Source organism: Hypomesus nipponensis, chromosome 2 (assembly GCF_054491055.1).
Source record: "Hypomesus nipponensis isolate SF chromosome 2, ASM5449105v1, whole genome shotgun sequence".
Taxonomy (NCBI): Eukaryota; Metazoa; Chordata; class Actinopteri; order Osmeriformes; family Osmeridae; genus Hypomesus; species Hypomesus nipponensis.
Genome location: NC_140362.1, coordinates 9,550,024 through 9,561,791, shown reverse-complemented (window position 1 = coordinate 9,561,791; position 11,768 = coordinate 9,550,024). Strand labels below are relative to the sequence as shown.

The following is an 11,768-nucleotide window of genomic DNA, read 5'->3' as shown; positions in this document are numbered from 1 at the left end:
TGTCCCTGTCTATTCCTGTAATTTTGGTTGATAAGTGTTTCTGTGTCAATTCTTCAGGGCAGAATCTGAGCATTTTTGACTAACGTTTTAATATACGCTATAGTCTAACGTAAACGTTAGCTACTGTATCAGTTTTAGGATTGACAGAGTTGACAAGATTTTTTTGCCTCAGACCAATGTGTAGTATTTGAAATTCCGCGGGTTTCGTAAAACGTAATTTGCTCGCAAATTTTGGGCCTGCTAATATCCCACTGCTAGTGAATGCAGCACTAGACGACTTCAACCACCCTCCCCACTGCGCCGACTGAGACCGAGGTGAAATCAGTTTTATATTCGAGATTCAATAGACATTCATATTTGTACCTCTGTTCAGGATCCGTGTCATATTTAGGGACCGGGGTAAAAGAGTAGACAGCCTGAATGCCGAAAAAATCTAGCAGCCATTTGAATACACACCATTTTCAGTGTTTCTTCAACATTTTTGTCAAAATGGACCATAAAACTTCAAACTTGTGGCACATTCTTCTATTACTAGCCAGCCAAGTTGTCCAAACTTTGGTTTGATGATACAGTTTATTATGGATTAGCCAATAAATCAATGACAACACTTTTGAATTTTTTGTTCAGTGTTTCCTCAATATCTTTGATTTATTAAGGCTTTAATAATGTGCCATAATAAAGTAGCCTTATGTTTTTGAGTTAAAATGTCTTAATTTGGGGGCATTCCAAATAAAAAAATAATTCCAAATAAATATTGATTAATATGACTGCGATTAAATCAGAATATATACTTCTGCCACGAGGGTGCCACCCCAAAATCTCCTGCCACCCTCTTGCCACCCCATGAATATTTTTCTAGATCCGCCCCTGCAACCATCTTAGAATTAAGTGTTAAAAGTAGGGGTGGGAATCTTTTGGTATCTCACGATTCTAATCGATTCTTGGGGTCACGATTATATTTTAAAAAGTTAAAAAATTAAAATAAAGTATGCTTATATGCTTACATATTACTGCTTACATATTACTTACTTAGTACAATATATGCTTACATTTGATTCCAGTTTGCTGTTTAGTGTTACTTTTTTTGTATTTGACTGTGATAGGCAGTTAAGTGTTGAAGAAAAAAATCCCACTGCATCAAAACTTTGAAATTGATTGGTTTTCTTGCAGTTTAATAAACTCATTGTTATAAAATAAATGCGATTGAATTTAAGATGACTGCAACCATTCAACATATGACAGTCTTCTGTTATTATAAGCAAGGCAAAATAGATTTTTGAAATTTGTGAATCGATGTGAATTGCTAGAAGACTAAATTGCGATTCATATGTGAATCGATTTTTTCCCCACCCCTAATTAGAAGCATCTGAAATTGTCAGGGTTTGGAAAGACCTAGAGTGAATTTCAAATGTGACTAAAGTTTAGACGGTTTTAAACGCTTCAGATTAAAGCTGACAGTCAACTGTCAAAATCCTTTTAAGATTATTATACAGTCTGATTCAAACAAATCAGAAATATGTATATTGAATCCCAACCAAAGTTAAACAGCAGGCAAGTAGACATTCACATTAACCTATTCATTTAATTCAAATCATGTTTACAGTCTTTAGTGCAGTAATTCTAAAATATAATAATATCTACTGTACATTGCATTTTGGTTTGCAGATTTACACAGAATTGAAAAGTAGGAAACTGTTGTAAAATAAAATGTATTTAAAAAAAAATCCCAAAACAAATTATTTTTCATAATTCTAAGAGGCAGGACATTTTTTAACCCTTCAATCTCTATACAATGGCCTTTAATTTATTGGACTAAACTCGCATAACATAGATTATATTTATTTTCCGTTATTTCCCATTTGCAATACATTGTTAAACATTATAATGATAGAGTAGAAGAGAGTAGAGGGAAAAAGGGATCTCTTTGGAGTGCAACTTGGTCTTATGAAATATATTTAAGATACACAACTTTAAACACCAACTCTTCCAATTATTGTCCTGTGCTTCCAATTAATTGCCATCTCGCTTTTGTGAAGACTTACATTACCGACATTGTTCTTACAATCATTGCTTGTGTGCTCCAATGGCAGAGCAGACGTATTTAAATCCAATATAAATAAACATTGTGGAAACATCTGTCAAGTCCACCAGCCTCAATCTTGAGGTAAATTAAGTCCAGGTTTATTTTGCATGTGTTGGAATACAGCAATAAGACACTGTTTACCTTCTTAGAAGACAAATATTTTTTTACCAGTTTATGTGTGGCCTCTAACACGCACTGAGCAGTGCTGTGTTTTCCTGAAAGAAAAGAACAAAAAAAACATCAACACCTCAAGCCATATTTTGTTCACCCAAGGGACTTTTACAAAGCATATTTTCCACTTGAACAACTACAAAGAAAAATTCAGATAAGATCAGTTCTCTGTTTGAAAAACATCAGAAAGCGCTGTGAAGTCATCAGACTGGGTATGGGGTACTAAACCAAAGATTGTACTGTGTATGTGACTGACGGACTTGAGCCTTTTTGGTGCTACTTATGGTAAAGTATATACCCTTACATGACTGTAAGCATCATAGCACAGGCACAAACACAGCATCTTTATACCTAAACACGGTCTTCACATTATTATGGAATAACCATGTGACTAAACTTTACAACAGTAACATGTAAAGAGAGACTTACATCAGAGGGCTACAATTAAAACAGAGTGCTTCTGACTGTGGATCAATGAGTTCCCACAGTGAATGGCTAAAAGGGTTTAAACCCCAATAGACAAATAAAGATGCACATGCCATTACAAACATAGACATGTGGCTGTGGTAAGTATTTTTTCTTCGTCCCATGTATGATATTTCCTCTCCCACGAACTCAGGGACTTTCCCTCATTATTAGACAGGGATCCCTCAGTGGTAGACAGGGATCCCCCCCAGGCCCTGTGTTCTCATGGCTAACAGAGAAGTGGTATTAAGGCAGGTCAGGTGGTATGCGGCAGGTAGGGGGTGCAGGGAGTGGTTAGGTCAGTATGGCGGGCTTTTGGGGATGCTTCTTTTGGAAGTGGAGGAGTGGGGAGGGCTATTTTGACCCTCCCAGAAGACAGTGTCACTGGGCTTGGGGGGGCTGGGAAAGGACCAGGAACTGTCATCCAAAGAAGCCTGGTTCTGAGGGGGGGGAGGCAGAAGCACTGAGCTACCCAGGGTCACAGGACAGTGGCTAGACCAGGAGCCCTGCCCCCAGCAGTCCTCCCTCAGGCCATCCAGCACTGGGTGGCCCATTGGAGGTTCGGGACGGCCAGAGCTTGAGGGCACTGGGGGGGCACTGGGGGGGCGAGGGAGTGACACCCGCACTGTCCAGTTGTTCTTTTCGACATCATCCAGACACTGGACTGGAACCATTGATGCCGCTGAAGAGAGGAGTAAAAACATGTATAATCAGTTTCAGAAGACATTCCTTTTAACCACTACATTCCTGGTATAAGAATTTGAAAAAGATTCACCAGAGCACCATTTTGCAATTCACCAGGATATTAGAAAAGTAACTGTACTCTGAATAATTATTAATCCAAGCACTTGCTCCATTTCCCAAGCAGATTTGACCAAGATCAAGAGTGTATTGCATGTTACAATCCTTAACATACAATACACAACCTAAATGAGCAATTTGATATTTCTGTCACTGGCTTGATACTGAAAAAGGTTTTGAGGGTTTTCGCCTCTATAACAAGCAATTAATGGTATAAAACTAAATGTATTCACAGGCAAACCAACTGTCATTTATCATGTATTTTACCGCCAAGGTATCTGCAACTAAATAAATAATGTGATGTACAGGGCCGGCCCAAGCCTTTATGGGGCCTTAAGCAGAATTGATTAAGCAGACTTGACTTTATCCTGTACCCAAAATACATGGCACTCCTTTCCCTGCAGAGAAGTGTTGAGCACATTTATCTTTTCAAAGATATCAGACAAATAGGCTAACCTTGCCACCCAGTTCATGTCCTCCATGTGTTTCACCAACGGGGAGTTGAATTAGGCAAGAAACAGGAGAAACTTCCTCACGCAAGTCACACAGGCAGGTGAGGACCTTGCCCCGGGACAACCAGCGGACTTCAGAGTGCAGGAGCAGAGGCGATGAGAAGGACGCACCCGAACCTAAGACCTAGTCAAGGTTTTGATGTGAGGTGAAATCGTAACTTCACATTAATGCGAGCGCGCATTTTTTTCATTAATTTCAGTGCAAAATAGTTTTTTTTTTTTTTTTTTACTTTAAGTAGCCTAGCTTAATATGAACATTAAGTTGGACTCATATTCTTAAATTTTCCGGAAATTACAACCCAAATGTTTACTTGAAAGATTCAGGGCTTTTGAGAAAACATTTTTCCCAGCCTTGCAGGAACCTAGATTTATTTTATTTTAGAGTTACAGATCTTTCTGTTTTTACCTGGCTTTTTCAGTTCCTCCTGGCATCTTTTTCCCTTTTATTCTTCTCTTATCAGCTTAATCTAGCTAACTCCCTCCACAACAATAAATGATGGTTTATTGTCTCCATGGCAAACACTTGGTACAGGCACTTGTGTTTGAGAAAGAGCATGCGCGACAACTGAAAACGGCACTTTTTAATGCACTGTGTGATAATGTGCTTATTTAGATTAAAACCTAGTGTAGCCCATTAGCTTACTTATCAGTCACACAGTAACTTAACAAATTTAACACATATCCTTTCATTCGGTGTGTGAAAAAAACTAAGAGAAAGCAGGCAATTTTATAAGAACGGGCAGAACGGCCCACTGTGAATTCTCCCGATGGCCTGAAAACTATAAATAAACAAGCAATATTTTGGGGGTTGCTATCAGGGTTCTTGGGGGTGCTGAAGCACCTGCTAGCCCCTCCCTAGCACTGCCCGTTTTGCCGATGCTGCGGGGCTTACCTGCCTTTGCAATAGGCCTACGTAATGCAACAAGATATGATGCCTCAGTTAGGGTTAGCCTCTTTGCAGACCACACATTGTGGCTTTTGAACATCGGATGGCACTATCCCAAAAAAATCCCAACTTTATATATACACCTTGTCATATTTTCTGCGCTTTCTGCTGGGTTCAGACATTTTCTATCGGCAAAGTTGCTGTCACTGCTAGCTAAAGATGTTTCGTGTCAAGTATACTTCACATGCTGTCCGGACTGAGAGAGTGATTTAATGTCTATTCCATACATCTACCAAATTATTATTTTTCAGAGAGCATATTTCTTTTAATAATTAAAAATATATATATTTTCCGCCTCCCCTAAAACTCTTTGGCGCCCCCCAGGGGAGGCGTGCCCCACACTTTGAAAACCCCTGACCTAGACTACTGTACCTCTTGTAGCCATGTAAACTAGTTAAGCTTGCTCACGCAAGTGCACCTGCTTCTCTCCAGTTCTTTAAATAGATAAATCTAGACATGCGTTATTAATAGGATAGACTGCTATTTGCTTTCTGGCAATTTCTTCGTAAGCTTCCCTTCAAATGCCGACTAACAGCTAGTCTGTAGATAGCTAGGGTCATAATGGACCCCGAGTGCAACACAAGAGAATGTTCATTAAAATGACATGCTGTTGCTAGGTATTTCAGGACATGCTGCTCCTACCGTATTTCTGGGGCGGCGTTTATTACACAATGTTCATTTTTGGTGCGGCCTTTAATCGGGGGCAGCGTTTAATCGAATAAACACAGTACATTAAACTGTAATTTCAAGTTCTCTTGGGGGCCCTCTGGTGGCCACAGGGGCCCTAAGCAGCCACTTAGTTCACTTATGCCTTGGGCCGGCCCTGGTGATGTACCTTCATGGATATAAAGTTGTTGTGGATGCTAAAAATGAAAGACGCATTTCCAAATGTCCATAAAGCTTCTGTAATTATAGCACTTATAATAGCTCAATGCATATTTAACATTTACCAAGTAATACCAAATCAAATTTTTCTTTGCAGGCTGCTCACTATCACAGTCACAAGCATAGGCTATTGTTCCATGTTGTGGGTAATATACCTAATCATGGCTCTTGATGCATAACGCATCGTCTTAAATGCAATACAAATATAAGCACTTTAGACATACAAACACATCCTTGCTTTTCTATTCAGTTATCTTGAGTAGATAAACTTTAAATGAGTTCCTCTGCTCATCTTCTCTCTCGTACAAAATGGTCTGCAGGGGGCTACATTTGAATAAAAGTGATTTGTGGAAAGAACCTTAGAAGAATACAGATGTTCAATATCTTTGAATAAATACAAATGTCTTCCTCCCTCTCCCATTTCTTTTCTCCCCATCTGTCACCCACTAAGTCATACACAGAAGATGATTAAGGTGGGATATTCACTGGAATAATAATAAGGAGATTCTTTCTTTGCTATATTTCATTCAAATTTGCACCTTTGTATTTTACTCTGTGACACAGAGGGAATAGTTTAAAAAAGATAGTCTAACTGTATCTACTCAGGAATGACAGAGAGCATAATTTTTTGATTGTACCCTTTAAGTCATAGGTGTCACACAAGGCCTGCGGGCCACATCCGGCCCGGCGTACAATTATATCCCGCCCGCAAGATCATTTTATATATTTTTTTTTAATGGCCCGGCGATATGAAGCACCAATAACACACAAACTACAAATCCCAAAATGCAGCACGACAGCTGCCTTATCGAATAGGCTGATGCGTATTCTGATATGCCTATGATATGCCTATACTGTGTGCGCTCGCATTAATTGTGGCAGTCGCTATCTAGCATCACATCAAACCCAGAATACGTCAAAAATTTGGGCTAATCCCCAAATGTTTACAACGTCTTGCTCCGCGCCTGATTAACACTCGGATCGATAAGCAGTCTCGAAAATGATATCAATATAAAAAAGAATACGATCCCTTTCCGTAATCTTGATACCCCAAAAAGATTTTCACTGCACCCCCAGTCAAAGCAGGCGGCACCTGGCCCTGGATGGAAGGCAGTTTCAAGAAAGATGGGAAAGCGAATACATGCTTTCAAGGAGAAAAACCGGTATGTATTTTCTGTCATGAGGCGATGTTGGTCCTTAAAGAGTAGGCTACAATCTCTGTCAGGCTACAATCTCTGCATTTTTACACCAAACACGGAGATAAATACGCCACATTTAGCCTCCAAGAAAAACAGCAGATGGTCCAAGAATTAAAAAGCGGACTGCAACCGCAGCAGAATATGTTCACAAAAGCTATAGCTAAAAATGATGTTTTTACATCGTAAACATTGTTACATTGTTGAGGGCAAACATAGTGCTGATGTGGCCCTCGCTGAAAATGAGTTTGACACCCCAGCTCTAATTTATTACAACAGCCTTCTCGCCACCTCCACCACTAGCTTATGACGTCTTGAAGTTGCTTTTTGTGAAACCAAAATTGAGTTTACGTGTTGCTTCTCTACTGCTTTAGACAGAATGCACACTTCTTTCCAGAGACCCATTCTGTGTTACAATTTAATTCTTGTCTTCATTTAATTTCCCCACATGGTTTACACTGGTGCAACTGGAAACAAAACTGAGGTGTCACTGAGAAAATGCCCACTTCCTTACCTGGCTTGCTTGCAACAAGCAAAGAGTAAGAGTCTTTAAGCCTCTTCACAAGGTCTGTCTGCATCTTCAGCGCTGAGTGGAGATGGGAGACCTCAAAGCACAGGCTCTCATAGGACTGCAGCATGGTCTTCTCCCTTATGGAATATTATAGGGGTTAAAAATAATTTGAACTGAGCTTCCTCTGAATCCTTGACAATACGAGTGAACATCTTATCGGTAAACTGTGTCTCCCTCTAGTGGCTAATGGTCACATGCACATTGAGAAAGAATGGTCTACTCGGAAAGCAGACTTGACCAGCTAACTTGCTGTGTTCCTTAAACTAAAGATACCAAAGGAGTAACATACCAGTTCTTGGATTCAGGGTTATGGTTCTGATCACAGTCTGGTCTTGTTTGTCCAACAGGATCCTCAAAAACAGAGATCATACGATTTCAACCATAACTGTGATGTGGTGTATGCCGTCTCTACAATCACATACTACAAATTTATTTTTCAAAGATCTGGATTTGCAAAAGGCCTAAGTATCGGAGTCAATTAAGATTTACCCATATAAATACATAGTCAACACTTAGCTAGAAGGATGATCTGACAGACTCTTGAACCAGACTGATTTCTATGTCTTTTATTTTTTCATTTGTATTTATATAATTTGTATGTCTATAGGAAATGTGACACACTGATTTAAGTAAATGTAAGCTTCTGACATCAAGATTGTTTACATGTGTAAAACACCAATAAGGCTGTCGGTTACCCCGCAGTGTTCTTGCAGCTGGATGTTCTCCTGTTGTACTCTCTCCAGCTCTTCTTGGAGTGTGTGCATCTTCAGACCATTTTTCACCAGGTCCATTTGCCACAGGTCCTGGCTGCTATTCAGACTCTTCATCACTGAGGGGAACAAGGAACAAATCCATTGCGAGACATTGGTTGTTCCATTACACTTATATTGAAGAAAATGTCTCCTGGACGAGAAAAGTAAGTGACGAGACCATTAAGTGACTGTACCGAGGGAAAGGGGCCAGGGGGGTGAGTACAACTTGACTGAAAGTCAAGAGGGAAAGTAGTATCATGCATGTTAGTGACGTGCATGGGTGATGTGAGTGTACCTTGGCTTGTTTCGATATCTGTCCTCAACTCCAGCAGCTCCAACTCTTTGGCCTGCAACTGATCGAGCAGCATCTTCTCCGATTCACATCTCTCCCTTTTCTAAGAAACAGAGAGAGAAGCCATCAAAAATTGACAATATAGACAGACAGAGTTTATAGGCAGACCTACAGGCTACCGAGGGGATTGCCTGGTCAGTATTCTTCCCCTTGTGTGAACCCTTTTTACTCTGACCTACCAGTTTTTTCAGCTCCGCCTGTAGCTCTTTATTCTCCATGTAGATACCTCGGTAGGCACTGAATGCCTTGTTCACATACTGGGGTCCTTCTGAGGGGGGCGCTTCTGGTCTGAATGGCTGAAATAAACAAAAGTAGAGCAGATTAAAAATGTATATAATACAATACATTTATTATTGATGGTCAGCTACCAGAGCATTTGGTTTTGGATGATCTTCAAGCACCATTTATCATTGTATTGGATGAGTACTTGTTACTGCATAGCTCCCGTTGGCAAACAACTTGTTGTCACTTCATGAATGTTTTCCTCAAAATCCACATTGCATCAAGACTTGTTCTAGTACTCAGTTAAAAATGTTTGCCACATATCACAGGGTATTCCATCTTTAGCGATAAAGTTCAAAGTCTAAGACACCAAATGTTTTTGTTTGGCTGGAAAAGAGTATACAGTTTACGTGGAAAAAAATGTATTTTCACTGTGATACTTCTCTTGTATCTTGTTTGTGAAATTATAGTTCAATAAATTATAATTCTATAAATTGTATTACTTAAGTTATGTAAATTGCATTATTAAGATGTATGATTAGCAGGTAACGCTGAACTGTTTGTGTGGGATTTTATCTGTGGTAATAAATCAGTTGTTTAAAGATTGCACACTTTCAGAATTTGCTCAGTGGTCAAAGACGCAAGTAAATTATTTTGGTGCCTTTAAATTCCCTCGAACCCCCACACTCCCCTTTAACATCCTCTCGCCTACCTTGTCCTCCAGCTGTTTGACTCTCTTCCTCAGTAAAGTGTTTTCTCGCTCTGTGTCCCTCAAGCGTTTCTTGATGTCCTCGTAAGCAGTGACCAGGGCGAAGTGTGAGGCCACTGACTCGTCCCCAGCACACACCGACACTGGGCTCTCGGCCGCCACATATGCCGTCTCATGTTTTAGGATGTAGATGTCGTCCTCCGCTGCAGGGGGCTCCATTCCAGGCCTATAGGTCAGACGTCACACAAAATGACCTAAATCGATGCAGTCAAAAAGCAATAGAACCTCTGAACTTCGTCACCCTCAATAGACTTAAAATATAATGGAAACAAAGACCTCTATAAAGACAGCTTCTGCCCACACTCAGTTTGACTTTAAATTCATTTCTGAACTCAATCAAGACAGGACAATTAAATAATAAAAGATCATGCAGTGGTTCAACCTTCCACGGCAAAGCGTTAACGAAAACACATACCTACTCATCATTGCAAATTAGATAGTGGTAGTTTGTTCTAATTTATGCTCGTTAAATAAACTACTTAAGTCCCGACACCACGTACAGCAAAGCAAGGAATAAATCTGTTGCATCGAAGTGAAACCGAAACCCCAAAATGTACAGACCGGCTGGCTATCTCCCTTTGCAAAACAATAATTATGTCTAATCTACCCTTTGTAATATACATTAACTATCTACTAAAATACAATATCTACAAACCAAAATACTGTTGGTTAATTACACAAAAACCTACTAAATGTAAACAGCACTCTCATCAAAAATATTAAAACCATCTGCCTCGACTAGCTTAAGTAGCTAGCTCTAGCTCTACTTGCTAGACGTTTTGTTCTGTAATAACAAAGCGAGACGAGCAAGGGATAGCTAACGACAAAGGACTATGTTATGTTAATAAGTTCCAGTTGCATAGTCAGATAACGTGAATTTAAACATACTCCTAGTTAGGCTAGCAAAAACTACGATTAATAAATTGATTCCGATTTAACGCAGCCAGTAAGACTAGATACCATATCATCAAGCTACAGTAGCATTTGCAGCTAACCTAGTTTTGCAGGCTCCTGTCAAGCGATGAATGGCAACGTTGCAAACGTCACTGACTGAGCAATCCTCACCTTTGCCTTCCTAGTTGATCCAATAGATTGTGTTTACAGGTAGTATCAGGTCGTGAATATGACGAACATCGTATTAAATAAATCGAATCTATAGCGAGTCGTATTTATCGTAGACAGATTAGAGCTACAGGTAGCATAAACCACCATCTGCTTCATTGGCAAACTGAAGCTATGTGGGTGAAGCCAAGCCAGCAGTATGACCAGAGCATGTTTAAGGAGAGCCTGCCCACTCCCTATTACACCCCATTGTACCGAATTGGGTTGCAATTCCACCAGAGTTCCACTGGGAGTGATTGCGGTCGAGTGCAAAATGAATGGGAGTCTATTGAGCTAAACGGCTAAATTTGTCTCTTTCGCCTGATTGTCGTTGATAAATGTCAGATTTGATTGTAGTTTTTGCATGTTCAATATGGATTACGGGTCAAAAGTTGAATGAACGAGTACTTATGTCCTTTCGATTTCTTACAGGGTAAGTCGTTGTTGCCCATTACACGCTAGCATTCTGCTAACGAATGCTGATTGGTTAGTGAAGGACTGACTACGACCAGAGATCCCGCTTGATGGCATCCGAAGCAGAACCAGAATGTCAGAGCATTAGCAACATTAGCAAGCCAAAACTCTTTCTAGCATGTGTATTGACAGGGAGAGCCTAACCTGTCAGCCGTGTTGTCATGCCTCGAGAGAAAAGTGGAAGTAACCAGAGCTTGCCGTCAAGCAGTAGCTCTGGTCGTACGATGTGTATGACGTCAATGCCATTTTCAAAGGCTTTTTATAACAGAAAGGCGACTTTAAAAAAATGTAACACCCAGTGGTGTGTATTCTTTTGCCTCCCCTTTCGATTTCAGAATTCAAATTACTAGACAAAAAATTATATCCTGAGAAAAGTGGATTTTGAGGGGTATAGCTCCATAGACCTCCATTCATTCTGCACTCGACCGTTAGCGCCCTCATATGGAACTTGAGTGGAACTGCAACCAG

The 11,768-nt window shown here is 40.0% G+C and overlaps 1 protein-coding gene across 3 annotated transcripts; it reads right to left on the bottom strand.

Annotated features, from left to right (window-relative positions):
• Window positions 1-1,562: 1,562 nt before the first annotated feature.
• On the bottom strand, window positions 1,563-11,032 carry azi2 (5-azacytidine induced 2). Of its 3 annotated transcripts, XM_084704472.1 has the most exons (9): window positions 10,791-11,032; window positions 9,669-9,891; window positions 8,914-9,030; window positions 8,678-8,777; window positions 8,326-8,459; window positions 7,920-7,981; window positions 7,574-7,707; window positions 3,192-3,401; window positions 1,563-2,298 (listed from the first exon to the last, which is right to left on the bottom strand). In XM_084704472.1, the coding sequence occupies exons 2-9, from the start codon at window positions 9,882-9,884 to the stop codon at window positions 2,102-2,104; spliced, it is 1,170 nt and encodes a 389-aa protein (XP_084560598.1). In that variant the 5' UTR covers window positions 9,885-9,891; window positions 10,791-11,032; the 3' UTR covers window positions 1,563-2,101. The 3 variants fall into 3 exon arrangements, with proteins under 3 accessions (XP_084560598.1, XP_084560616.1, XP_084560607.1); XM_084704490.1 differs by lacking the exons at window positions 3,192-3,401; window positions 10,791-11,032 and adding an exon at window positions 10,141-10,688; XM_084704481.1 differs by lacking the exon at window positions 10,791-11,032 and adding an exon at window positions 10,141-10,694 and having other exon boundaries at window positions 2,139-3,401.
• Window positions 11,033-11,768: the final 736 nt, after the last annotated feature.

What these genes read in the sequence shown, in the direction of transcription:
- azi2 (XM_084704472.1), bottom strand. Translation starts at nt 9,884, where the DNA reads ATGGAGCCCCCTGCAGCGGAGGACGACATCTACATCCTAAAACATGAG. An exon ending in AGCTGCAAGAACACTGCGGG is followed by an intron (nt 7,982 to 8,325) that starts GTAACCGACAGC and finishes TCTGTTTTTGAG; the next exon opens with GATCCTGTTGGACAAACAAG. An exon ending in CCACTGTCCTGTGACCCTGG is followed by an intron (nt 2,299 to 3,191) that starts GTAGCTCAGTGC and finishes CTTTTCTTTCAG; the next exon opens with GAAAACACAGCACTGCTCAG.